Here is a 27498-nt window from a genome sequence, read left to right on the forward strand (position 1 = left end):
TGATCTTCAGACAGAGGGGAGTTTAGATTGCCCTACGCGCCAGCGCGTGGAGGGCAATCTAAACTCCCCTCGGTCTGGAGGTGGGGCCACCAGCCATATGACCATTTTCACCAAGGATGATTTAAACTTTAAAAAACTCCCCCCTTGTTCCAGCTGACCCAAAGTGACATCATTGTGCGGTCCTGAGTTCCATCACTGAGTTCCACCACCTCGTTTCCCAAGAAAAAAAGCTCTGGGAGTAACTTTGACTCAGTAGCTCTCAGATGAGATCCTAAGTTGGGAAAGTGACATTTTGATTTGTATGTATATGACTTAAGAGCTGCTTGGGTTTGTAACAAAACCAGAAGGCTACTCCTAAATATATGGGAGAGGCATATCCAAATCAGTTTCATATGAATCATATGAATTCCAATTCAGCATTCCAATTCATATGCAAATTTGACTCTGTCATGCTGGGACTGAATAGGGACTATGAATGGTTATCACATTATCACAGGTGTAACAGATTTCCTTTACAGAGGCGGGGTCTGGGGGAGCCCAGTGGCACCTGGCGTGGGCTTCCAGGGACCACAGTTCCTTGTCAGATGCATCTGACGGGGAGAGCTGTGGTTATCGAAGGCTTATACTACATTGGAATTGGATGGTCTGGTTGTTTTGCTGCTACAAACCAACATGGCAAACTCTTTTGAAGCCTCACACAAGCCAATTAATCTCCACTCCAAAAGGAGATGTTTACATTTACTAGCAAAGGAATGTTTTGGTTGCACCCTCCCTCTCCCCCCCCCTAACTGCATCTTCTCTCTCCTCCTCTCCTCCCCCCTCCTCTTCTATATTTGACCAGTTTCTGTACCATGCACCTGATGAAGAGAACTTGATTCTCGAAAGCTTATGCTACAATAAAATTGGTTAGTCTTAAAGGTGCTACTGGACTCTTTTTGATTTTGCTACTACAGACTAACACGGCTAACTCCTCTGGATCTATGATACTATTTGAGTTACTATTTAATCAATCCTCTTGCGGCATCTGCAGTAGTTGATGCTTGAGGGTTAGAATCTGCAGAATCCCATTCAAATTAAAATCAAAAGTTGCCAGTACTGCATTTGTACTGTAACCTATGGATAATACTTGAGATATCATTATGGGGGGGGGCTTGCCTGAGCAATCATACATTTATTTTCAAAAATGGTTCTGCAATTTGAAAACATCCTATCATTTTTTCATATTTTTAAAGTGTACTTCAGAGCAATTGCAAAAAGCTACACACTACAGTGCTTTTTTCATTTTATTTAAGTAGCCTATTTTGTTTGCTTGGGCTTCTTTCAAAAGGCTAATTTGAATAGGAATTTGTAAGCAAAGTTGCTGCTGGCTTTGTGCAAGAAATATTTTATAGCAAGATTATAAGAACCTAAGATGAAAAAACTCAGTTGAATTTTTCTATAGTAAATTGTCTGTATTTGGGAGGGATGGTTTCTGGATTGGTTTTCAAAAATTTCCTTTTATTTACCTAAATATGTACACAGTAAAGAGCAGACTATTAAGCTGATTGTGTTCTAAAGTTATATAATGCTAGTCTTGATTTTTAGATCCCAGTGACCTGATGCTACAGATTTATAGAGCTGAATCTTCTGCTGCCCTCCAAGAATTTCAGTCTGCTCTAGATGACCTGAATGCTGTTATCTCTAAAATGCCAAATTGGCCTGAGGTAAGTTCAGAAGAATAGTGTCACAACATGGTATCACAACATGATATGAAAAAATTAGAAATAAGCTCCAAGGGACAGAGATTGCTTCTGGAAGGTGTGTGTGTGTTTCATGATGTATAGTGCAGCTTGCTTCCAGCAGATTGTTGCTAAATTGTTAATCTGTATTGTGTAGAAGAATGGAGGACAGTGAGCATAGAGACCAGTGATAGACATATTTTAGCTTGATCACAGATACTTCAGGACAAGAGTTCAGTGGTCCTCTCCCCCATCTCTAAAATAGAATTAACTTCAGAGCAACCCTATTTCAGCTACATACATTAATGGGGATTATCTGCTCTTCCTACCTCCCCCATCACTCAGAATAAAACTTCTGTTTCTCACATATCCTGCCTTTCTTCTATCATAGAATATGAGGGGACAAACATAGGGTTCCCAGGGCTTCCCGGGGTCTATTAATCAGATACTGGTCATAACCTGGGCCTGCTTATTTCGAGCAAGGTTAATGAATTGTTTGTCTTGTAATCATACCCTGCAATCATCTTCAATTGCATTGTGGTTAAAATAAGGCATTTGGGATTGATGCTTTTCATTAGAGGCCAACATAGTGAAAACGAAAGAATAAGTATGAAGCCATTAAGGAGATAGCAGCACATGACGCAACAACATGTTCTTAAGGTCCTATGTTAAGTTTTCTAATCAGATAGATCATTTGACCTTATTGTCTGCTGTGAGCCTTGTGATTGAGCTCAGATCTTTGTAGAATTGCAGTGGGAGCAGCCATGCTGCTTGCTGGATATTCATCTTTCAAGCGTATACTGTGGCAGGGGTCTTTAGTCTTTATAGGGAAAAATTTACAGAGCTGCATTTTAAACGGTCACTTGATAGCGTGAAGGCTTGTTGTTTTGTCACAATCTTGGTTCTAACACAGGTTGAAAGATTGGCAGGAAAGTTCTCAACAGAAGACTTTCTTCAAAGAGGAACAAAGTGCAGGTTTTTCAGTAACAAGGAAATTCTGATGTTCTCCACCTTTGCTTCTTGATAGACAAATGTATATGCTGAAGATTGAAAGTGTTCCCCCATGTTCTCCCACTAACTCCTTGGGCAAACTGCTTAATTTTTGCTTTTATTTCCCTGGTATCTAAACTTTTGCCTTGTTAACATTTGATGATTTTTCTTTTTTAACCCTTTTATCGTGGCTTATTTAAATGTTGAAATCGCCTCCAGTTAAGGAAGGGAGTTTTCCTCATTGCTTATAGCCAGGTCTTGTGCAAATTTGCTTTATCGGGCTTGGTTAGCCCTCGTGCCATATGTGCAAAGCTGGGTTCTGCTATCCCCCTCCTTGAAAGAAGACTTCTGTGTGGGACCTGTAGCCAGAATACACTTCAAGAACAGGCTCACTACTGAAATTCCGTGTGTTTGTTTTGACTTGAACAAGGAGTCAGTGAGCAAGTTCTTGGGATGTTACTCCTCTGTTGTGTTTAGTTTTGTTGGTTTTATGTTGTGTGGGAAATAGGGATGGTAGAACATGTAAGCTTTTCTGCTGACCTTGTAATTCATTCAAAGTCTGATTTCAGCCAGGCATGTGCCCCCTTGTGTAACTTGTAGTATTGCACTTTTCTAATAGTGTTAAAAGTAAATCTTTTTGAAAATATCTTGGGAAGAAGGGTGAAAGGTCACTTTCACAAGAAGCAAACCCAATAAAATTCAATGGAGTTGCTTTAGAGTAGATTTGCTTAGGTTTGTAAGTCTATTGTCCCATGAATCTAATAATTACTACAGTGTGTTTTAAATATAAAACTTCTTTTTCAGGTGTACTTTAGAAGAGCAAAAATATTGCATCGTACTGGCTCTATAGATGATGCCTTACAGCTTTTTCTTCATTGTCTAGCTCTTGATGACGGATTTCTTCCAGCAAAGCTAGAAGTGGAAAAGGTAGTTAATATAGCATGATGCTTATCTGTCACTTTGAATATTTTATTTACAATGGATATATTTTCTCTGAGAGAAGAAAATTACTACTTTAAGACATCATCTGGTTAAGCAGGTATGACTCTGAAACATGTAAGTTTAAAAAACCCTTGGCTTGAAGCTAAAGCGTAACAGAATTAATGAATGAATGTATTAGCAAAAACGTTGAGAACTGTGTATACATAGATCCAGCGTAGTTAGCCGTACTAGTCTGTAGTTGTAAAATAGTAAAGAGTCCAATAGCACCTTTAATACTAACCAACTTTATTGTAGCATAAGCTTTCGAGAACCACCTCTCTCTTCATCAGATGCATCTGACGAAGAGAGCTGTGTTTCTTGTGTATACACAGGGGTCATTTCGTAGAAAAAGAACTGCCGGAATTCATTAGCATAACTCATTAACATATGCCACACCCCTTGATCAGGCCAAAATGGCCAGGATTCGGCTGCTGCCAGATGGGGGAGTGTTCCCCCACCTGGCAGTGGCCTGATCAGGGCTGTTTTGCCCCCAATCCATGCCAAATGCCCATTTTGGGCACGTTTTGGCCTGGATTAGGCCCCAAATGGCCCAGATTGGGTTGGTTCCGGGCAGGGCAGGGGTCCCCCACCAGGCACCAACCCAGTCCTGGTGGTTTGGGTCCTGATCCCAGCTGAAAAGGGCCCCAAATGGCCAAAAATGGCTATTTGGGCCCGGATTACGGCTGAAACAGCCTGGACCAGATCAGTGCTGAGCAGGGAAGGGTTCCCCCACCTGGCACTGACCAGATCCTGGCAATTCTGGCCCCGATCCTGGCAGAAAATGGTCAAAAGTGGCCATTTTGGGCCAGGATCAGGGCCAAAAAGGACAATCTGGTCGGAGCCGAGCAGGGGAACCCTCCCCTGCCCAGGACTGACCCAGTCAAGGCTGTTTTGGCCCAGTTCCGGGCCCCTAAAAGGCTGGGACTGGGACGGTGCTGGGTGGGGGACGCTTCCCCCACCCAGCACCGACCCGATCCAGGCCCCTTTGGCCCCAATCCAGGCCAAAATGGCTGAAAATGGGGGGTGTAACAGCTGGGACCATGTCTGTGCCCGGTGGGGAAGGCTTCCCCTGCCCAGCACCAACCAGATCCGGGCCATTTTGGCCCCAATCCAGGCCGAAACAGGCCCAATCCAGGCCAAAATGACCCAAAATGGCTGACAAAGGCCCATTTTGGTCCGGATTGGGGCTGAAAAGGCCAGGACTGTGTCTGCCAGGTGGGGGACATTTCCCCCACCCGGCACCAACACAATCCGAGCTGTTTTGGCCCCGAAACAGGCCGAAAATGGCCATTTATGACCTGTTTCGGCCAGGATCTGGGCCGAAATGGCCGGGACCCGGGTCGGTGCCAGGTGAGGGAGGCTCCCCCTGCTTGGCACCAACCTGAACCTGGCTGTTTTGGCCCCCAAACGGGCCCAAAATCATCAAAAACAGCCATTTTTGACCCGTTTCAGCCCAGATTGGGGCCAAAATGGCCGGGGTCAGGGGTGTGTGTGCCTCGATTGGGGCCAAAACAGCCACAATTGGGGCCAAAACAGCCCAGATCGAGTTGGTGCCCGGGTGGGGGAGGCATCCCCTGCCTGGCACTGACCCGATCCCGGCTGTTTTGGCCCCAATTGAGGCCTAAACGGCCCAAAATGTTTGAAAGTCAGGTGGGCAGGGCCACCTGACTTGGGGGAACTACCAGAACGGTGTTCTGGTGTATTCCCCCTCGAAATGAGCCCTGTGTATACATAAGTTCTTTGCACAGCAGTAGAATAAGTTGGGCATATTTTGCAAGATGTATTCTTGTGGTAATTTCTTTAAGAGTAAGGAATTGAATGGTTTTTTCAGTAGATCAAGAACAGGTAATTAATGTCTAAATGTTGTAACAGTGTTGGATAAATTGAGATTGTGTTTCAGGTAGTTATATGGGAGAATAAAGCTCAGGGGGTAGTTTTAACTAAATAGTCAAAGTTGAATTATATACCTTTTAATATTTTCTGTGTGTCAGATGCTGTATGATTTACTGTCACCAGAAAATGTGAGAGAGCACCTGAAGGAATCTGCTTTAAACTCTCCACATGCTCAAAGTAAACCAGTTACACATGGTTCAGAGGTGAATTTAGATCCAGTAAGTATTGTATGTTTTTGATTAGGGATTAGATTATCTAGGTCTGTGACAACCATATTTAAGATGCATTGTCAGTGTATTGTGTTACTACTTGTTTATTCCAGTCTAGGTGTAAATTATTTATAATTATTTAGGGATGATAAAAACATGTGAACCATCAAGTACAGTTTTTTTCTGAACTGCATTAGGATTGGCAGTTTCCCAGTTTGGTCAGGGTGTTCGATAACTAGGATTTTTTCCTCAGAGATTTCTGGTATTTACTGAGAAAGAAGGTAGAGGTGGCATATTACATTTCGGTGATGTTTTAAAAAAAAGCCTTCCTCCTGATCCTTTATGTTGAGCATTCACTGGACCAATGAAAATGAAATGTATCTTCCATGCTATTGAACTTACATAGCAATGAAAATTAAGTTATAGTTTAAAGTCTGTATTCCAGACAGTAACCCACCTGCTCCCCCCACCCTCAGTCTTGCTGTCCTTGTAGTTCTGTTTTAGTACCTCTGATACCCCATGAAAGTCATGATGCCATGCATGACCCAAGCAGAATCCTTTTTTCCCTGCACTGTAGAACATGGGAGTTGCAGGACCATCGTAGAACACACTACAAGCTGTTGTCTTCATCTGTGATACTTTGTTTCTGACTGCACTGACAATGAACCTTTTATTTGGCTTTTCAACCTAAAATTGGTGCCCTGAACAGGGCAATCATCTTCCAAACAAATGACTGTTCAGTATAAAATATTCCTTGGGGACAGCGTTATTTAAGCTTGATTCAAGCGAAGTGGAGCGGTACCTGGATGCTTCCTTTGATGGGCTCATTGGTAACAGTTTGACCACTGGAGGAAGCTTCTATTAATCATATTCCTGTCTTTGAAATAGAAAAAGTACAAACAGAATTGTAGGAGTGCAGCATTGCTGCTAGGATTCATGTAAGGTAAATAGTTTTTATGCAGTCATAACATTATAATAATGTGAAACCTGATGGAGTAGTCTATTATCACCCTTCCTAACTGTAAACTTAATGGTAGATTACCTATTGGCAGAGCAGTGAAATGATGACCCACAGACTAGTTACGTTTCTGCACATTGCAGTTTGTTTTCCAACTCACGCAAGCAGAAACATATTACTGCATAAATTGGGTAGGGAGACACCCCAAATCCTACTATATAAAAGACAAACCGTATTCCCGACAACTTAGCTCCTACCCTGGTGCACCTTCAGAGGATGCTGCTATGGAGGGAAGCCCAGATGAGGCAGCCACTCCCTCCAGAGAGCATGCCAAGGTGGGAAGTCCAAGCTGGGATCAGGCGTGGAGCAGGCAGCAATGCCCGCCCGCCCACCTTCACCCAGTTGGGATCAGGCACGGAGCAGGTGGCAGTGCCCGCCTTCACCTAGCCGGGATCAGGAGTGGAGCAGGTGGCAATGCCCGCCCCCGGGATCAGGAGTGGAGCAGGTGGCAATGCCCGCCCCCTGGGTCAGGAGTGGAGCAGGTGGCAATGCCCGCCTTCACCTGGCAGGAATCAGGTGTGGAACAGGAGGCAATGCCCAGCCCCCCCCTTCATGCGGCCGGGATCAGGCGCAGAGTAGGTGGCAATATCCCACCCCTCTTCAACTGGCTAGACTCAGGAGCAGAGCAGGGGGCAATGTCGTTCCCCCCCCCCCAGCCTTCACCGGGCTGGGATCAGTCACAGAGGAGGAGGCAATGCCAGCCTGCCCACCCTCCCCTTTCTAGAGTCTGTTGTATTTTTTTCCTACAGCGGGCTTTGTTACTAGGCGTTTCATGATTGGGCATTCTTTTTGCCATGCAAGAGGCACAGATTTTTGAAGCCCCTCAAGTGATAAAATAGGGGAGGGGGAAACTGGTCTGCTTAAGTCCCTAAAAAATTAAGAGTATCTTGAAGGGGGGAATTTCCCAGTTGTGTTACCCCTTGGTGAGTCCCCACAGCCCCCTATCTTATATTTTTAAGCAGCCCTTAATATGCAGTTGCTTGCCGCCTATCCAGGAAAATAAGGATGGTTGGCTTGAAAATCATGATGTTGCTGTTGAAACATTGGTTGCTGTTTTATTATGTGAAACTTGATAAGTAATCACTTTTTCCCATCATCTTTTGGTAGGGTTTAGGAGTACAACAAATTACATCAGAATCTGTTGGAGGAAACCTGCCTCATGCCGAGTCTACCCGATCTCTTATCTCAACAGAAAAATTTACCAAAGAAGATGGATTAAAAAGGGCTTCCTCTGAGCCTCTGCTTTCTGTCCAGGAGAAAGGTGTCCTTTTGAAAAGGAAGTTGTCCCTTTCAGAACAAGATTTTAGTGTTTGTGAAAACAGAAGGAATAAACTTAAAAAACATGAAGGTAAATACCTATATATAACTAAATATCGTTGTTCTCTGACCTGATCCTATTTTGTTTCTGACCTGTTTCCTATTTTGCTTTGATAATAGTTTCTTTTGTTTGTCTGTAGAAACTACAGAAAGGGATACTGCATTTCTACTTGATTGCGAAGCCATTCCGAAGGATTTGATTGATATATCTGACTTTGAGTGTTCACTTTGTATGAGGTAGTTCAGTGATTCTTTTATCGATATTTATCTTGATCATTATGGTTTTCTATACATTTGAAGATTGTTCCCAGTGATGAGGAGATCCATGTTTTCTGGTAAACTTTGAATTGAAAATTTAAATTGGCGCTTTAAATCTCTTGGATCTGTTTTATTTAAAAGCTTGACTTCTATTGTAAACAAATAGTGTTTGTGCAAGAACTTGTGTGTTGTACAGATATTTCAAAAGCAGTTGAATTGAAGTGTTTAGAGGGGGAAATCTCAATAAACACCTATAATTTTGATGAGGTTTGTGTATGTTTGTGTGTGTGATATGTTAGATATTTTAAGTTTTCTGGGGATTGTTGCCTGAAAATTACTACTCTGAAGCTGCCCAGTATGACTTACGAGATTTATTTTTAAAATGGAAAAAATCCATAAGTAAGGCAGAAAACTTGCCTCGCACCACTCATGATAATATGTCTTGTGTGTGTTTCTGTGATTTTGAGTACAGGGTTAGTATCTCTGTCCCCATTGCATTTTTGGCTGCTGCTGGTATGAAAATGCTTCATGTTTTCTGGCCAAGAAGATAGTAAAGGGTCGCCTTTACTCTCTTCTTATATACTAGCATCTACAGTATGGAATGCTACTGTTCCCTTCTCTTTACATCCAATGTTCTTAAGATACTAGTAAAGATGCTAGTTGAAGTTAAAAGGAAGCCATTTTAATCCCTACAATTCTAGCTTTATAAGGCAAATTCAGTATATACTTAAAACGTTCACTTTAACCAAGATTGGCAGTAATCACATTCAGTGCCAGCTGGAGAGCAGCTGGAATTAAAGTGCCTAAAACAGCTATTGTAACTTCTCACGATTTACAAATGCCTACTTGCACTCTTGCTAACCTGTTTCAAGATTTGAGACGCTAGGGAAGAAGGGAAAGGGGGGAAGGAGAGGATTGAGGAAAGCCAGGTCAAACTATGAGTTGATGTGAGGTTTGAATGTAGGAACAAAGGAGGGAAAAAAATGGAGCGCAGGGCACTTTCAGTGGTTTATGCACACCTAACTTTTCTTGGGAAATTGTTAGGACTGTGTGAAGCTTATAAAGAAAAAATGCTAGAAAATAACTTATGAATGTTTCGCTGAGGAGTGTTTTTGTCAGTTTTGCTTTAATTTGAATCCTAATTCTGGTGGCTGCTAATATCACTGCAACGTGACTAATGTCTTGAAATTTTCTTGCAGACTTTTCTTCCATCCTGTGACTACTCCCTGTGGCCATACATTCTGTAAGAATTGTTTAGAGCGTTGTTTAGACTATGCTCCTCAATGTCCTCTCTGCAAAGAGAGCTTAAAAGAGGTAATCGTTTTCATAGATATAACCACTATTGAATGCAAGTCTTTGATGACTAATGTCTAAGACTATACAAAGTTTATCCTGTTTAAATTTTAATACAAACTCAAAACACTTGAGGGCGAAATTTATTGGGGGGGGGCGCTCTGCCCTCTTGCTTACACTTCCCTTCTTGGTAGCTCTGACATGTTCTCTGTATATGGAAATTGAAATAGGCATACTGGTCTATTAGGGAAAATGGAAGCATAATAGCATAACATCTTTAACTAGGGCTACTAAATGTCACACATTTGTAAGGAAAGTTTTGAGTTCTAAGTTGAAACTGCTAGATTACTTGTTTACGTTTAGAAATGGAAATGGACTCATGTAGCTGCTTTGGAGTAGCAGCATTTTTATATTAAATAAAATGTCTTATGGCTTGTTTCTTCCTTTAGTATCTGGCAAGTAGGAAATACAGCATCACCCACTTGCTGCAAATACTAATGAAGAAGTACTTGCCTGCTGAGTTAGCTGAGAGAGAGCGACTTCATGATGAAGAAACAGCTGAACATTCAAGGTGAGTTCTTTTAGTAAGTGAACATTTGGAAGTTCAGTACTTGTTCCTAAAGTGTGTTTAAAAAAGAGCTTTGCTTCCTCAGGTAAAAGTTTCCAGATGTCTAGTCAGTGCTGATTAGATGCTTTTTTTCTCCTGTTTTTGTACCGCTTCGTGAAAAAGAACAGCATTCTAACACGGCATGAAACAAATTGGATAGGGTGCAGTGACTTGCTTGCAAGATTCAGATAAGGCTTAGGTCCAGCACCCCATTTTCCTTAGCTTGTTTTAACTCTTTCTGTAATGACAGAAGTGGTATTTATCCTTAAGCAGTTCTGAAAGGAGATTAGGCAGTGAGTGCCTAGTTCATAGAATCATAAGAGTTGGAAGAGGCCATACAGACCATCTAGTCCAACCCCCTGCCCAGTGCAGGATCAGCCTAAAGCATCTCTGACAAGTATTCATACAGCCTCCTCTTGAAAACTGCCAGTGAGGGGGAGCTCACCACTTCCCTAGGCAGCTGATTCCAATTTTGAACCACTCTGACGGTGAAAAAGTTCTTCCTAATATCCAGCCAGTACCTTTGTGCATGTAATTTAAGCCCATTGCTTCGGGTCCTACCGTCCGCTGCCAACTGGAACAGCTCCTTGCCCTCCTCCAAATGACAGCCCTTCAAATATTTAAAGAGAGCAATCATGTTCCCCCTCAACCTCCTCTTCTCCAAACTAAACATTCCCAAGGCCCTCAGCCTTTCCTCGTAGGGCTCAGTCTCCAGACCCCTGATCATTCTCCCTCTCAGGCGGAGGACATCTTGGGTGATTCCCACCATCCAATCAGGGAGGCAGGAAGTTGATTTTTCTTCCTCTTCCTTGATGAGTGGGAACACCCCTTGTCTCTTCAGTTCTTTTCGTGCCTCAGGGGAGAGCAGTACTTAGTAGGCTAGCTCTGCTACCTTCCTTTTATCTCTTCCTACTTTTCACTCACTTCTTCCTAATTTTCATTTCTCTTTATTCATACTTCTCTTTACCTACCACCTTCCTTACCCTCTTCCCTCTCTGTGGAGCGGCTGGAAGGAGATTGTCCCATCATGGGACAGATGGCCTTGAAGGAGTCATCGGACTCTGAGGACAGCTTTCTGGAGAGGGCTGAGGGATGTTCCCCTGGAGCCGTCCTTCCGGCGGTGGGAACATGCCCTGCCGGCACCGGCTTGCCTACTTGGCTTGCGTGGCTACCCGGCCATGGAGCAACATCGGAGGAGTCCCAGCCCTCCAAGAAGCGGCTCCGACTTTCGCAGAGGGAGCTGAAGAGATCTGCATGCAGCCAGAAGGAGCAGGAAGATGGCGTGGCAGAGCAGAGCCCCTGTTCGGCGGGAAAAGCCGCAACTGGCGATTTCCCGCCAATTTCGAATGACGTGCTTGCCAACCTCCCAGCGGGAGAATTGGAGCCAAATCGACCCAGTTCCAAGGAGGGCTCCTGCGGAGAAGCTCCAGAACAATATGTAAGTGATCCTACTGCCACCTTATCACCAGTAATAAGGTCAGTGATTAGACAAACATTGAGAGACGAGCTAAGGGCACTTTGCCAAGCAGATGGACCTGGACCTTCGCATGTCTCCCCCACTACTCGACCAGAGAAGTCTCAGAGGGGTCTCGGCCAGAGCGCTTCATGGCCCACTAAAGCAGTCAGAAAGCAATCCCAGGGATGGGTCCAAGACAAAAACCCTGGTTGGGCAGACGAAGCCTCCTCCCCCAGTGAGGGTTCCGAAGAGGGGGAATTTTTATCAGAGGACGAGCATGATATGGAGATCAGTACCCCTGAGCAATCTAATTGACTTTTCCAGGCTGAAGATTACCAGTATCTGTTAGCCAAGACATTAGCAGCCTTGGACCTGAGGGAACCCGGCCCAGGGCGGGGGAGGAGGAGGAAGTCCCAAAACTACAAAGGCCCAAAGGGAACAGGGAATTCTTCCCTAGGTCGGATGATAAGCCCAAAGTTTTCCCATTCCCAGAATATTTCGAGCGTCAATTGAAAGCCAAATGGGCCATGCCGGGGGCTTGCAAACAGGTGCCAAATGCAATTAAAAAGTTGTATGCGTTGCCTAAGTTTGCTACAGAGTTATTGCAGGTCCCGGTTGTCGACGCTCCAGTTGCTGCCATACAGACCCAAGGCCTGCTCGCGGAGGATGGCCAAGGCAACATCAGAGATCCACTAGACAGAAAGGAAGACGTGTTCTTGAGACGAGCTCATGAAGCCCTGGCCTTCTCCATTAGAGCCTCTTCTATAGCGTCTATTGTCTCCAGGGCGTCCGTGGTGTGGGTCAGGAGACTACTGCAGTTGCTTCCAGGCAACAATGGGCGACTGCTTGAAGGAGCGAATAGAATCCTAAAAGCCTGCACATTCACGTCGGATGCCACTCTAGACGCCCTATCATTTTCCTCCAGAGCACTGGCCTCCACCACAGCTACCAGACGACTGCTCTGGCTCAGAGCTTGGCCAGCAGATCTACAAGCTAAAGTCATACTTATGGCCTACCCCTTCCACGGAAAGAAGCTCTTCAGAGACCAGTTAGATAAAATATTAGTGGAGACTAGAGACAAAAAGAAGGCCCTCCCAAAGTCACTAAAGAGGCTGGAAAGGCCACTCTAGACGCCCTATCATTTTCCTCCAGAGCACTGGCCTCCACCAAAACTACCAGACGACTGCTCTGGCTCAGAGCTTGGCCAGCAGATCTACAAGCTAAAGTCATACTTATGGCCTACCCCTTCCACGGAAAGAAGCTCTTCAGAGACCAGTTAGATAAAATATTAGTGGACACTAGAGACAAAAAGAAGGCCCTCCCAAAGTCACTAAAGAGGCCGGAAAGGCGATCCTTCGGCTTTCAAACCTTCAGATCTCACCACACCTTACCCAGAAATCGTCAAGACCAAAAACGCGGATGGAACCTCCCAAAATCTCAACCGCGCAGAGGGAACTTCCAGAATGGATTCAACAGACAGCAGGGCCATCGAGGCAGCAGGCAAGATTCCGAGGACAAGGGGCAGAAGCCCTGACTTGCAGCCAGCTACGGTGGGGGGCAGACTACTTCTATTTCATCAAACCTGGATAGAGTCCAAAGCAGATGCCTGGGCCATGGAAGTAGTCTCTCATGGTTACTCAATAGAATTAGTTTCCTTGCCACCAGAGCGTTTTCCCCCCTAAAGAAAGATCCTATCAGAAGATCCATCACAATGCAGGCCATCCAACAGCTGTTGACCATCAAAGCAGTCGAACCGGTTCCTCCACACGAAGAAGGACAAGGAGTGTACTCCATTTTCTTCAGTCCCCAAAAGGAACGGGGACTGGAGGTCTGTGCTGGATCTGAAGTACGTGAACAAGTTCATCAAAATTCGTCACTTCCAGATGGAAACTCTTCGATCCATCGCAGAGGCCCTACAGCCGGGGGAGTTTCTAACTGCGATAGATTTAACAGAGGCTTATCTACATGTACCAGTGGCTCCAGCACATCGGAGATTCCTCAGGTTCTGCTTGAAGAATCTTCACTTCCAGTTCAGAGCAATGCCCTTTGGCCTGGCAACCGCGCCCAGGGTATTTACCAAGTTGCTGATCGTTCCGATCCTCAGGCTGAGAGAAATGGGCTTTCATCTACATCCTTACTTGGACGACCTGTTGATACGGTCGGGTTCCAGAGAGGACTCCATCAGAGTGACGACATTCATCATTCAGTTCCTGGAGAAACACGGCTTCATAATAAACCTAGCCAAATGCTCACTCCAACCGTCTCAGTGCCTGGAACATCTGGGCCTAATTATTGACACCAAAGAGGGCCGATTCTTCCTACCCTCCAAGAAGAGGGACAAGACCAGGCTACTGGCAGGAGCAATAATCAGGCAATCTTCCTCCATGCTCATGGATCTGTCGAAGTTCATGGGCCTGCTGGTGGCCAATGCTGAGGCAATCTACTGGGGTCGATTCCACTCCAGACCACTCCAGGCCTTGCTACGTCCTTTTCAGCTACAGATTGCTCAGCGGTCGAACATCAAGGTACAGGTGCCCAGAGTGATAAAGGACAGTCTGAAGTGGTGGACAGTAGATGCCAACCTACAACAGGGCAAGAGCTTCCTCTCCCATCAGCTTATACAAATATTTACCGACGCCAGCCTCAAGGGCTGGGGAGCGACGATGGAGGGCATCCCAGCCCAGGGCAGATGGTCCGAGAAGGAGGCGAAACTTCCCATCAATGTCCTGGAACTGAGAGCCATCCTGCTAGTGCTGACACACTTCGGGGAGAGGATTCTTCACAGTCATGTCCTGATACGCACGGACAACATCGCCGCGAAAACTTCTATAAACAAACAAGGAGGATCCAGGTCATCTCACCTCCAGAGAGAAGCCCACAAGATCATCAGCTGGGCGGAGAGCAATCTCAGGTCGATCCAGGCAGAGCACATCAGAGGAGTCCTCAATGTGTATGTGGACTGGCTGAGCAGAGAGTCCCTGCATCCAGGGGAATGGTCCTTGAAGAGGGAAACGTTCACTCTCCTAGCAGCACACTTCGGAATGCCCTTAGTAGATCTCTTTGCTTCTCACCTGAACAGTCAAGTTCCCAGATTTTTCTCCAGGTTCTTTCATCCGAAGGCAGAGGGCACGGATGCTCTCAACTCGCAATGGTCGAAAGGTTTGTTGTACGCCTTTCCTCCACTACCAACCATACCCAAACTTCTACGGAAGATCCGGGAACAAGGAGCCAACATACTATTAGTCGCCCCTTGGTGGCCATGAAGACCGTGGTTTTCGTCCCTACTACTTCTGTCAGTAGCACCTCCACTCAAACTCCCGGTACAACCAGACATGTTACAGCAAGGTCCGATCTGGCACCCCTGTCCGTAATGGTGGTCTCTGACAGGGTGGAAATTGAACGGGGCTACCTTCAACGAGAAGGCTATCCTCCAAAGGTCATCGACACTTTACTAGCATCCAGAAAGAAGTCTACCATCAAGATCTATAACGTCTCCTGGAAGGCGTTCAGCAGATGGTGCAGGAGGAAAAAGGTGCCGCACTCCATCCACCAACACAAGTGGTTCTAGCTTTTCTTCAGTAGGGACTGGACAGAGGTCTCCAACCGGCGACCCTACGGCAGCAGATCGCAGCTCTAAGCACAGTCATCACTACCGAAGAAGGGGCCGGATCATCCTCATATCAAACGATTCCTCCGAGGTGCGACATTACTAAATCCACCTGTAGTCCACAGGTTTCCAACGTGGCGCCTGAACGTGGTGCTAGCGGCCCTCACAAAAGCTCCGTTTGAACCGTTGAGGGACATTTCTCGTAGATGGCTCAAGCTCAAGACCATTTTCTTCGTGGCTATAACATCTGCGAGGCGCATCTCGGAACTGAGCGCCTTATCAACCAGACCAGACCTCTATGTATTTTTCATAGAGACAAGATGGTCTTGAGGACGGACCCGGCTTTCATGCCCAAGGCTATATCTAGTTTCCATTGGTCTCAAGAGATCAACCTTCCATCATTTTGCCCATCCCCAAGACATGCCAGGGAACGTGAATGGCACAGTCTTGACGTCAGGCGAGCTGTCAATATCTACATAATCCGAACAGAATCACTTCGTCAGACGGACTCTTTCTTTGTGAATATAGCTCGTCCCAAGTTAGGTCAACGGATGTCATCATCAGCTATTGCGTATAGCATTAAAACATGCATCGCAGAAGCTTACAGAGCCCTTAAGCTGGAAGTACCATCGGGAATTACAGCGCACTCGGCTAGGAGCGCTGCGACCAATGCAGCACTAAGGAGAAACGCATCAATCAATGACATTTGCAAAGCGGCCACCTGGTCTTCTGCGTCCACATTCATTAAACACTATCACATCCATACATATGCGTCAGCAGATGCTGCGTTCTGAAGAAGAGTGCTGCAACAGGTACTAATGGACGAAGATCTCCCACCCGGACATTAAGAACTGCTTTGGGAGTTCCCAAGATGTCCTCCACCTCAGAGGGAGAACGGCCCTTGGAAACTCACCGTGAAGGGTCCTTCTCCTCTGAGGACAGGAGGACATCTTGCCCTCCCAAGATCTTTGTCGGTCACAAAAGCCAAGTTGAAGCTGCACTTTTCTTCCTCTCTGGTTCTATTTCTTTTCCTTAAGACTGTTACCAGTGTGGTCTTTCCCATAATATCTGTTTGTTACATTTCTGCTTCTCTGCTGTTAGTTCACGGTTGCAGAGCACATGCAGTGTTTTTTTATCTCTATAAAGTTCTTTTTCATAGTTGTAGTTAGAAGTCCAAGGAGGACGGATACTGCTGAGGGGAGTCACCCGAACTGAAGAGACAAGGGGTGGTCCCACTCATCAAGGAAGAGGAAGAAAAATTAACTTCCTGCCTCCCTGATTGGATGGTGGGAATCACCCAAGATGTCCTCCTGTCCTCAGAGGAGAAGGACCCTTCACAGTGAGTATCCAAGGGCCGTTCTCGTCTCTCTCCTCTGTACCCTCTCGATTTTGTCCACATCCTTTTTGAAGTGAGGCCTCCAGAACTGCACACAATACTCCAGGTGTGGCCTGACCAAGGCAGTATAGAGAGGGGCTATGACCTCCTGAGATTTTGACGCTATGGCCCCTTTGATACAACCCAAGATTGAATTAGCCTTTTTTGCCACCGCATCACACTGACTGCTCATATTTAGTTTACAGTCCACTCTTACCCCAAGATTCCTTTCATGTATACTACTGCCCAGAAGTGTATCCCCCATCCAGTATTTGTGCTTCCCATTTTTGTGGCCCAGATGTAATACTGTGCACTTGTCTTTGTTGAATTGCATCCTATTCACAGCTGCCCACTTCTCCAGAGTATTCAGGTCTTGTTGAATTTTAATTCTATCTTCTTGGGTGTTTGCTACTCCTCCCAATTTGGTATCATCAGCAAATTTAATGAGCAGCCCTTCCACTCCTTCATCCAGATCATTGATAAAAATATTGAAAAGTACCGGGCCCAAAACCGAGCCCTGTGGCACCCCACTGGACACCTCCCTCCAATCTGATGAAACGCCGTTGACCACCACTCTTTGAGTGCGGTCCTCCAACCAGTTCCCTATCCACCGAACTGTCCTATAGTCCACTCCACAGTCTTCCAGTTTGCCCATCAGAATGTCATGGGGTACCTTATCAAAAGCTTTACTGAAATCCAGACAAATCCAGTTCAAGGATACCATGAACTTAATAGCTAGGTGTTAGTTTGAACCTGGTTTTCCAGTATCTGAGGGTCTAACTACAGAATATAGAGCATCCAGTGATTTTTAAAACTCAGTAAACAGTTGGAGGCCTGGTTCAGTTTGGGACCATTTTGTGAAGGGAGAGGGCTTTTAAACTTGGCACTGTTTTAATGATCAATAACAGCCCTAGGGCAGTGCTCTTTGTCTTGAAAAAAGGAAAAAATGTTCACTTGTCATGGATTTCTCCATGGTCCTGGGGTGTAGTCAGTTTTATTCCAATGGGCAGAAGCTACTTTTGGAGGTAGGCAGGGTCTAAGCTTTGAGCCTTTGTGGGAAGGGCTTCTTTCCCAGTCCCTAGTTTGGTGGAGTAGCAGCTCCTTTCCCAACAATAAAACCTAGATAAAATATTAACTACAAAACAGCCCTAAACATAGAACAAGAACAATAAAAAGCCAACTTTAGAAAAAAAGCATATGAAGGGACATCCCCAGGTCTTGAACTGCCGAAGCTTACCAACCAAGCAGTTAGGCTGTTCCCAAGAAGTCAGACCAAGGTCCCTCCTATCATATTTAGCCATCTAGAAAACTTAAAACGGGTGCAGAAGGTTGCCCCAGCCTAGGACCACTGGGAAAAGGAATTCACAGTAAATGAACAAATGTTTGATTTTCTGGTGGTCAAGGCAGTCTTGGGCTAGTGAGACACAGTAAAGTAGTACTGTCCTAGTGTGAGAAACACAGATTAACTGTCCAAGAAGGACCATTCTACCCAAAGAAACATCAGCTGATGTCTTCAAATCAATCTGGTAGGGATTAGTAAATGAGGGCACAGACTTCTAAGTCATGGGTCTGCACCCCACCTCTAATGATGGGAAGACCCTATATGCTGCAAAAGAGGTGGCTCCCCTCAGAGAATGAGCCATGAACCCCAAAGGCATTTCTATCAGGATAAAACCTTTTTGCAGTGGTACACCTACTCTTGAGAATGTTTGGTGTTAGGACAAAAGGATAAGTAGCACTAATTCTGCTGTCCTCTGGATTAGAGGTGGGCATGAACTGGGGAAAAAACGAACTGTGCAGTTCGGAAATGATGAACTTTCATGAACCTGTGCCAGTTTGTGAAGTGGTTAATGGGATTTAAATGCCCCTTTCCCTGCTGCTTTGCAGCAGCAGGGAAAGGGGCATTTCACCCCAGCAGGCTTGGATCAGCTGCTTGTCGGGGAGACTGCTGACAAGCAGCTGATTTGGGGGTGGAAATGCCCCTTTTCCTGCTGCTTCGCAGCGGCATGGAAAGGGGCATTTCGCCTCAGCAGGCTTGGATCAGCTGCTTGTCGGGGAGACTGCTGACAAGCAGCTGATTTGGGGGTGGAAATGCCCCTTTTCCTGCCGCTTCGCAGCGGCATGGAAAGGGGCATTTTGCCTCAGCAGGCTTGGATCAGCTGCTTGTTGGGGAGATCTGGGGGTGGATTAGCGGCAGGGAAAGGGGTATTTTAACACGAACCAAACAAACCGGCAGACCAGTTCATGGAAGTTCTTGGAAAATGGGCTCCCATGAACCACTGGTTCATGAAGCACAAGCCAACAGGTTCGTGATGAACTTTAGTTCGTCTTGTGCTTCATGCCCATCTCTTCTCTGGAATAGTGCTGTAATAAAAACAGGCTACTTTAAAGAAGCAGCAGTAGCTTCAGCACTTCACAGGAGTGGAAAAAGATGACCTGCCTGTTGCCAGATAGTGCCAAAACTTGGAGCCAGAAGAAAAGCCACTTACGCAGAGTCTCTCAAATAGAGATGGGCACGAAATGAACCATGGAACAAAATTCCATATGGAACAGCCAGTTAGTTTGAAGAGAAACACGTGTTCCGTGGGACCACGTTTTTCCAGAACAAACGGAATTTTTCCAGCTGTTCTGTGGCTGGTTCGAACTATAACAGACCCTGTGCCGGTTTCAGCCCATCGGCTGGTTTCAGCACGGGGTCTGTGCAACTAACAGCCTGGGCAGCAGGAAAAGAGGCTGTCAGTTTTACAGACTCCGCGCTGGTTCCATTTTCCTATCTCCTTTTTGTATGTATTATTTTATATGAGATTGGCTAAACCTGTGTGTATAGTCACAAGTCTCATACCATCACATGGAGGGCGGAGTCCAGCATGCCATCCGTTTTTCTACCATGGCTCATGAACCTGTACTTGTAGGATCTTCAGTTTGTTCCATTCTCTTTTAATGTTGTTTGCTAAGGCTTTGAGCCAGTGCAATAGAATTCATGACAATGATGTTCCGTTCTCATAAGTCTTTAGGAAAAAAACCAAAAACAGGTATGCATCACTACAAGCAAGTTGTTGGGTCAGGGTATTGTAAGTATGCATAATGCTTATCGGTTGTTCACATATAATTGCATCCCAGACTTTTGGACAAAATTCTCAACTGGCCTTTGCTTTTGAGTAATGTTTTATTTTAGTCTGCATAGGGAAATTGAGTGTTTAGAGTCTGTTAAGTACCTGCATACCAATTTGGACATTTTAAAAGACAGAAGTGAAGCGGGGGAATTGCATGCATGTTGCTGTCAGTGGTCAGGACTGATTCATCTGAAGATAATCATCACTTGAGGAGGTGGGAAAGGACGAGCACTTGAGCACCTTTTCTCTCTTCATCTCAAACAGGTGATCAGCGGTGTTATCTTCCACACTGTTGATCTGCTTGCCAGTTGAGGTTGTTGCACATGGTTGCAAGCATGCTAGGAACTCAGAACAAAGTGTAGATGTTTGTCTCCACTTGAGAAATTTGGAGGATTGTTGTGGATTTTAGTGACTTCTAAAAAAAAGTAAAGTCAATTAGAAGTATTGTTATTAAAAAGACAGTTATTAAAATAATAAAAATAGAATACAATTAAAATGGGACCTTAATAAATACCAGACAGTTATGGGAAAATTAGGTTTCTAAGGAAACAATCTTGGCCCTAATATTTTTTGCAGCTAAGGCAAACAGGAATACTCTGCTAGTGACAAAAGAATCAGTATCAGATAACAAAAAAACTAATTTGTCAATATCAGAGGTAAAGTTACGCCTAATAATAAGTTGGCAAGAAATTTAGCTCTACCCTCTGCATACATGGGACAAAATAAGGTGTAATGTAGAAGATCCTCAGGAACTGAGGCACCGCATATGCAGAGATGGAGAGCCATTGGGGTTTGATGGTATCTTCCTGTAAGTAAAGCTGTCGGCATTGTTTGAAAGCGCAAGGAGGTAAATGATTTTCTGAGATTTTGGGATGTGATATTCACTAAATAAGGAGATCTAACATGATCTCTTTTGATCAGTTTAAACTAAGGGGAAGATCTGGACCGGGAAATTGTAAGACTGTCCAAAAAAGCATCACATCTGTAGACCCAAGTTGGAGCCATTATTTAAGACCCCCAACAAATCACCTGGAATGGTATAATGAACAAGAATGTTATTGTAGCAAGCTGCCCAGGGTGAGTCACTGTCATCAGCTGAAAGCACTGCTTGCTGAAAGTGTTGGTAATAACAGTATTACCCTTGCTCCAGAATTTAAGTATGGCCAAATGAACCCTAGCTCTAACTGAAGGCAGACCAAGTTCTGCCCTTATTTTAGGGCTGCAGGGGTCCCCCTGGGTAGGGCAAGCAATCGTCTAATGAAAAGATTTTGAATCGATTCCAGATGGGTTATGATATGTTCTTTCCAACCCCAGACTTCTATACCATAAAGGAGGTGGGGGATTGCCTTACATAAATACAGTTTTATTGCAGGGTCTACAAGAGATCCACCCTTGGTATAATAAAATCTCAGAATTGCCCCTATTATTTTTAAAGTGGAGGATTTAACAATATCCAGATGTATATTCCAACTTAGGGTCTCGCTAAAGGTCACTCCCAAATACTTATAGGAGCTGCACTGTTCAGTGGGAATTCCATGAATACTCCAGGTGGTCCTTCTGGACCGCCTTCTAAACACCATGACCTTGGTCTTGTCATAATTTATTTTGAGGGCCTCCTCTTTGCAGTATTCACCTAGTTGGTGCAGTAACCTTTTTAGTCCAGTTTGGGTAAGGGCGAGTAGGACCATGTCATCAGCATATAAAAGAATCGAAATTTTCTGATGACCAAATGTGGGGACCTGATAACCTGTGCACTATACCATTTATGTACAGGTTAAAAAGCATAGGAGCAAGTACACATCCCTGCTTAACCCCTCTAAGAATTGGAATTTCATCTGTTAAAGAGCCTGAAGTACCCACCCTGATTTTGGCAAAGATGTCTGAGTGTAATTCCTGAAGAAGAAACAGCAAGCGTTTATCTATATTTGTGCTAGCTAGCTTCTTCCAGAGACGATTTCTATCTATAGAATCAAATGCAGCAGCAAGATCTACAAATGCTACAAAAAGGGCTTTAGTGAGGCCATTTATGCCTGATAGGGCTAATTGATAAAGATTTTGACAGTGCTCAACTGTGCTTTGGCCCTTTCTAAAGCCAGCCTGGTTGGGGTGGATCACATGATTAGAAATTTCCCAGTCCTACAATTTATACAGAAGATATTTACTATAACATTTTGCTGTAAAATTCAACAAGCTTATGGGACGGTAGTTTTTTGGATCTGCTTTATCACCTTTCTTATGAATAGGAGCTACAATACTCAGTTTCCAAGTATTGAGGAAAATGTAAACTAAAGTACTGCAAGACTGACTTTTAAATTCTTTTGCATTTTTGTTCTAGCTTGACCAGTAATGTTCCTATTTTTGTTTGCACTATGGCCTACCCTACTGTGCCTTGTCCTCTTCATGTGTTTGAGCCAAGGTATCGACTAATGATTCGAAGAAGTATAGAAACAGGAACAAAACAATTTGGGATGTGTACCAGTGACCCAAAAAAGGGGTATGTATATGTCCCACAGCATAAAGATGCTTAAAAGTAGTGAAATTTATTTCTAGTATGAGTACTGACTCTGCCCCTTGTTCTAGTTTTGCAGATTATGGTTGCATGTTGTACATTAGAAATGTTGACTATTTGCCAGATGGACGGTCAATTGTTGATACAGTTGGATTAAGGAGATTCAGAGTTCTGCAACGAGGAATGAAGGATGGGTATTGCACTGCAGACATTGAGTATTTGGAAGATATGAAGGTATTCATACTTGATTCTCTGTCATGAGCACTCATCTCATACAGTGCGTTATAGTTATTACAGACCCTCACCTCTGGCAATAGGAGTAGCTGAGTACGGTGCACATATATACTGCAGATACATGTGTCTGATTTTTGATTAAAAATTCTTCTGTTAATTTTAACAATGTACGTTTGGGAGGGGGAAGGAACCTTACAATTGGTATTCAATGGGTCAAATTTGATTAATAGAACAAAGGCTTTCATTTGATTAAACATTGCCAAGTACATTTTAGGGGGTAGGGTGGCTGCACACCTACAAGTCAGTAGATCTTGGTCACCATTTCGCCCTCCTCACTTTCTTCTTTACCCCTCCCCCCCCCAAGAAATTAGATCCCATGCTTAGCTCAGTCAGTGTAATCACTGAACATGCAACTCCGATTTTCTCTTGCCATCCTAAAGCCAGAATAGTGTACACAACAAGCTATTTAAGTACACTCAGCAGATTTCTACAGAACAGTCAAGTGATGATTTATCCTAGAGGTAAAAGAATATAATTAAAAAGGGGCTCTGCCACTTCAGGTGTGCACATACTTTTAAGTTCTATGTTTAAAATATGCTATAGGCATTTATTTTGTGTAGTCAGTTTGGTAGGTGCTCTGATGCATTCCACCGAGCTGCTACAGGTGAAAGGATGCCATCCTTGATGGCCGTGGTTTTTAAGTGCAGCTCCCTGCAAGCATTCTTGCTATAAGAGCACTGTAGATGTGCCACATTTTTGCAGACCTCCTTGCTCGTGACAGAATGGTAGTGGCTGCATTTATTTTTCTTTTTTCAAATGATCTTTATTGAAATTCACTGTTCTGTATAAAACAAGACTACATAAAGAGAGCTAGATTGATTCCCTTCGGTACATTTCAGTTATCCTGTATTGTCTTCCCTAGATTAAAGATGAAGGTGAGATGAAGAAACTTGGAGAACTTCATGATTTTGTATACAGCCAGGCTTGGAACTGGTTCCAAAGCTTAAGAAACAAATTTCATACCCAGATACTTCAGCATTTTGGTCCAATGCCAGAAAGGGAATCAAATATACAGGTATTCAGAACAAATATATATGCACCAAGATATTTCTAGCAACCCGGTTTGCTGCTTTACTAGCTAAGCAGTCCAATCTGGATAGAGTACAGCAGATGATGTGGCAGTGGTGATAGGCAAAAAAGAGAGGCAGTGCCAAAAGAAAGGCAAACCTCAAGGGGGTGTCAGGCTTTTCGCATTTCAGTAATATTAACACATGAAATAAGCCGTCTTCTGGTACAATGAAATAAGTCTGAGGGTCTGTTTTGCAGATTATTCTTTTATGTGCTTGAACAATCCCGGCCCTGTTTTTAAATTCTCTGCTTTGGTATAGTGGTTCAGAGCACGGGACTCTAATCTGGAGATCTGGGTTTGATTCCCCACTCCTCCACTTGAAGCCAGCTGGGTGACCTTGTGTTAGTCACAGCTTGTAAGAGCTCTCTCAGCTCCACCCACCTCACAGGGTATTTTGTTGTGGGGATAATAATGACATACTTTGTAAACCACTCTGAGTGGGTGTTAAGTAGGGGATGTGCACAGGGAAAAGATTCGGATTTCCCGCTTCGGGTTTATCCGAAGCAGGAAAACAATCTGGAATACTCCTAAACCCTAAGCGGCAAGCCGCTTTGGGATTAGGGCATTTCAGCCACTTCGGCATGCTCCATAAAAATTCGGACCATACAGAAAATCATAGCAGGAGTTCTCAGCTTTTTCACCAGATGGGAGGGGGGAAGAGGGAGCTCCCCTCATCCCATTGGGTGAAAACGCCAGCCTGGATACTTTCAAAGCTCAGAGCAGCACTGAAAAGCCCTGCTTTGAGCTCTGAAAAACTCCAAGACGGTTATTTCACCCAGTAGGAGGGAGCTCCCTCTGCCTTCCTCCCATTGGCTGAAATAGCTAGCCTGGATACTTTAAAGCTTAGAGCAGTGCTGAAAAGCCCTGTTCTGAGCTTTGAAAGTATCCAGGCTGGCTATTTCATCCAATGGGAGGGAGGCAGAGGGAGCTCCCTCTTCCTCCCTCCCCTTGGGTGGAAAAGCCAAGGGCATTCCCCCCCCCCCGATCAGCTGTTTGGCGGGGATTTCTCCCCCAAACAGCTGATCTGGGGTTTTAAATGCTTTGCAGGGGCAAGAAAGGGGGCATTTTAAACCCTTGACCCAAAGCTTCCCAAAGCAATACCAATTGCTTTTGGAAGCTTTGATTCATGGTTTCCGACTTGAGCCCAGCGTGCTGGGCCCAATTCAGAAGTCCTGAACCTTTGCAAATCGGGTCAATTCGGGTATTTTACCCAAATTGGAAACCCAAATTGCACACCCCTGGTGTTGTCATCCTGAAGGGCGGCATATAAATCAAATATTTGATTTGTTGAAGGAAGCTGCACCAGCTCAGTAGGGTGCACGAGAGCTACCGTGCCAGCACCACGCCCTGTCATGTTCCTGTTCTACTCATTGTGACTAAGGCTAGTATAATTACTCTACTTGAGCTGTCCTATGATATACATCAACTGTGACTTCTGATACATAGTATTTTTCTGTTTATAATGTGAGGGCAACTGGTGGGCAGCTTGGAGATGAAAACTTTCTAAAAACGTTGAAGCCATGGGGGGGGGGGGGAATAATCCTTCGTTAAACCTACTTATTTTACTGCTTTAGCATAAACATTATTTCATAGGGTTTTTTTCAGCATTCCCCTAAATGTTCCAATTTTTCTGTCAATAAAGTAGATTAAAAAGTTCACTAGAAGCTAGTCCATTGTTCCACCTCTCCATTTTCCCAGTTTCTTTCCAGGCCGTCACATTGGTTGGAACAGACACTTGAAAGCGGAACAGGGTATCAAGCAAACCCTCATAGCCAACATAGATAATACGAAGGCACTAGTGAGAGACTTGCTGTTAAGCCCCCGAGATGTAGTTTAACTAGCTGCAGACTGGATGGTGTGCATTTCTGCACTTCAGATCTCAAATTGTGCAACCATAAAACCAGTAGCTCACCAGTAGCCCATCGTTGTTACATTATAAATTTAATAATGCATTTCACTCCTTATGCTTAGGGAACAGCTAATGGACCTGCTTGGTGTTGGTGGCTTCTCGCTGTCCTTCCTGTGGACCCTAGATATCAGCTCTCAGTGTTCTCTATGACCTCTTTGAAAGAACGACTGATAAAAATTCAAGATATATTGACATACTTCTCTAGAGACCAGTCCAAATGACTTCTTGATCTTCCTGAAGTGTTCCCTATTTCTGTAATTGCATCAGGAGTTTTTGCAGCATTTGCACATTTAGTGCTGGGTTGGAAATTGCATCAGAATTGCTTACTTTCCTGAAACAACTCATTTTTCACATGGATCCAATCAACCTGAAGGATACCACTAAAACAGCACACAAGAGTCAATCCAGCAACAAAATATGTGGATAAGTTCTACTTTATTTGCACTATATACAAGTGAGAATGTATCTGAGTTTTTCCTGCTGACTTCTTATAAGTGCTGGATTTCATCCTTGGTCCAAGTTTACAACATTAAGGATATGTTCAAAATCTTGCAAATTGGAGTTTGCCTCAGCGGTAACATGCTGTTGCTATTTGCACAAGTACTTAAAACATAGTATTGAATGTTGCTATGGGAAATTAATAAATGGTACAGATTAATTTTGTAGACTTTCACAATACTAAAGATTGTATGAATTTAGAGCCATGTTAAAAACTGAAACATCATTCAACATGCTTTTAAACTGTGAACCTATTATAGTGCATTTGGAGAAGAACTGGGGTTATACAAGATTCAGTTCCAGTTGCGTCCAGCAATGATTCCCAAGTTTCCAGTTTTGCGCATACTGCCTAAGCATATTATCAGACTCTCAGATTTGAAAATACCGAGTCATTTTCTTCTAGTTTCATGGATCAGCTATGGCCCACTTACCATACTCGTACAGACAGTTGATGTCAATGTTTAGAAACTACTGAAGTACTATATAGGAGTTTTTTAGTTTGTACTGGGTTCAAATAAGACTTCTTCCATGCCTTACTCATATCACTGGCCTGTATCCTACCACCTTGCTCAGCAAAATTTAAGTCTTCCTTAACTTAAAGGGAGCCCCCTGAAGTGGAAGGAGGGCTTCAAATCAAACCTTGCTGAGTAGAATACAGACCAGTGTTAAGGTTAGCATTCTGCTTACCAATAGGTGGTATTTAAAATAAATTCTCAGTTTGTGAGTGTGTCTTGTATGTGAATCATTTTGTGAAATGTTTCTTTAAAGATCTTGCTTTTGCTAATATTTAATTTTTAATAAACTTTAAAACCATTTTTAAACTGATGGTAATGTTTTGCTTGCTGTTACCAGTACGTAGAGGAGACATTACCAGTCAAGCAGCAGACTACTCCCGTAAAATAAGCACTATATTAAAGAAGTCAAGCAGATGAACAGCGATGAGATGCTGTGGTGCAGCAGTTATCAAGACTTGCCGGAGCAGATCTGGGGCACCCAAGTTTGATTCCCTGTTCTAACACGAGAGCTTGCTGGGTGGATGTCGAGCAAGTCACACGCGTCCTCCTACCCTCGGAGTTGTAAGAACAATGGAATGGAGCCTTTTTGGGCAATGTTAACATTTAAACAAAAAATAACGACACGCCTTCCCGCAAGGAAACAAAGTTAGTTGAAGCTTTCAGACCACAATTTTATTTTCACTAGAGGGGGTGGGGGTGGTAGTGTGATTTAATTGGCAGACATGCACAATGTAGGCACACACAGGTGGGACAGGCTGCCTCTATTTTTCTGTGAAATGGTCCTATTTGTGAAAGGGTTATGCCACCACTGGCCCTGAAGTAGTGCAAAAGCTGGGTGCTGTTTATTTGAAAACCAGCCGGAGTGAGTC

General features: G+C 44.2%; 1 protein-coding gene across 2 annotated transcripts in view; it reads left to right on the plus strand.

Moving 5' to 3' along the window:
- LONRF1 (LON peptidase N-terminal domain and ring finger 1) overlaps nucleotides 1-27185 on the plus strand; it is a 31301-nt gene extending 4116 nt beyond the window's left edge. Inside the window, exons 2-12 of one of the 2 annotated variants that reach the window (XM_054989585.1) lie at nucleotides 1585-1703; nucleotides 3513-3635; nucleotides 5681-5800; nucleotides 7917-8157; nucleotides 8267-8363; nucleotides 9584-9698; nucleotides 10127-10248; nucleotides 22171-22329; nucleotides 22416-22578; nucleotides 23501-23653; nucleotides 25679-27185. In XM_054989585.1, the coding sequence (XP_054845560.1) occupies nucleotides 1585-1703; nucleotides 3513-3635; nucleotides 5681-5800; nucleotides 7917-8157; nucleotides 8267-8363; nucleotides 9584-9698; nucleotides 10127-10248; nucleotides 22171-22329; nucleotides 22416-22578; nucleotides 23501-23653; nucleotides 25679-25837 (1571 nt within the window). In that variant the 3' untranslated portion in view covers nucleotides 25838-27185. The remainder of the gene's footprint in view (nucleotides 1-1584; nucleotides 1704-3512; nucleotides 3636-5680; nucleotides 5801-7916; nucleotides 8158-8266; nucleotides 8364-9583; nucleotides 9699-10126; nucleotides 10249-22170; nucleotides 22330-22415; nucleotides 22579-23500; nucleotides 23654-25678) is intronic. The other variant, XM_054989586.1, reaches the window with a different exon arrangement.
- The last annotated feature ends 313 nt before the right edge of the window (nucleotides 27186-27498 follow it).

The sequence above is a fragment of the Eublepharis macularius genome, chromosome 10 (assembly GCF_028583425.1).
Source record: "Eublepharis macularius isolate TG4126 chromosome 10, MPM_Emac_v1.0, whole genome shotgun sequence".
In the NCBI taxonomy this organism is placed as follows: Eukaryota; Metazoa; Chordata; class Lepidosauria; order Squamata; family Eublepharidae; genus Eublepharis; species Eublepharis macularius.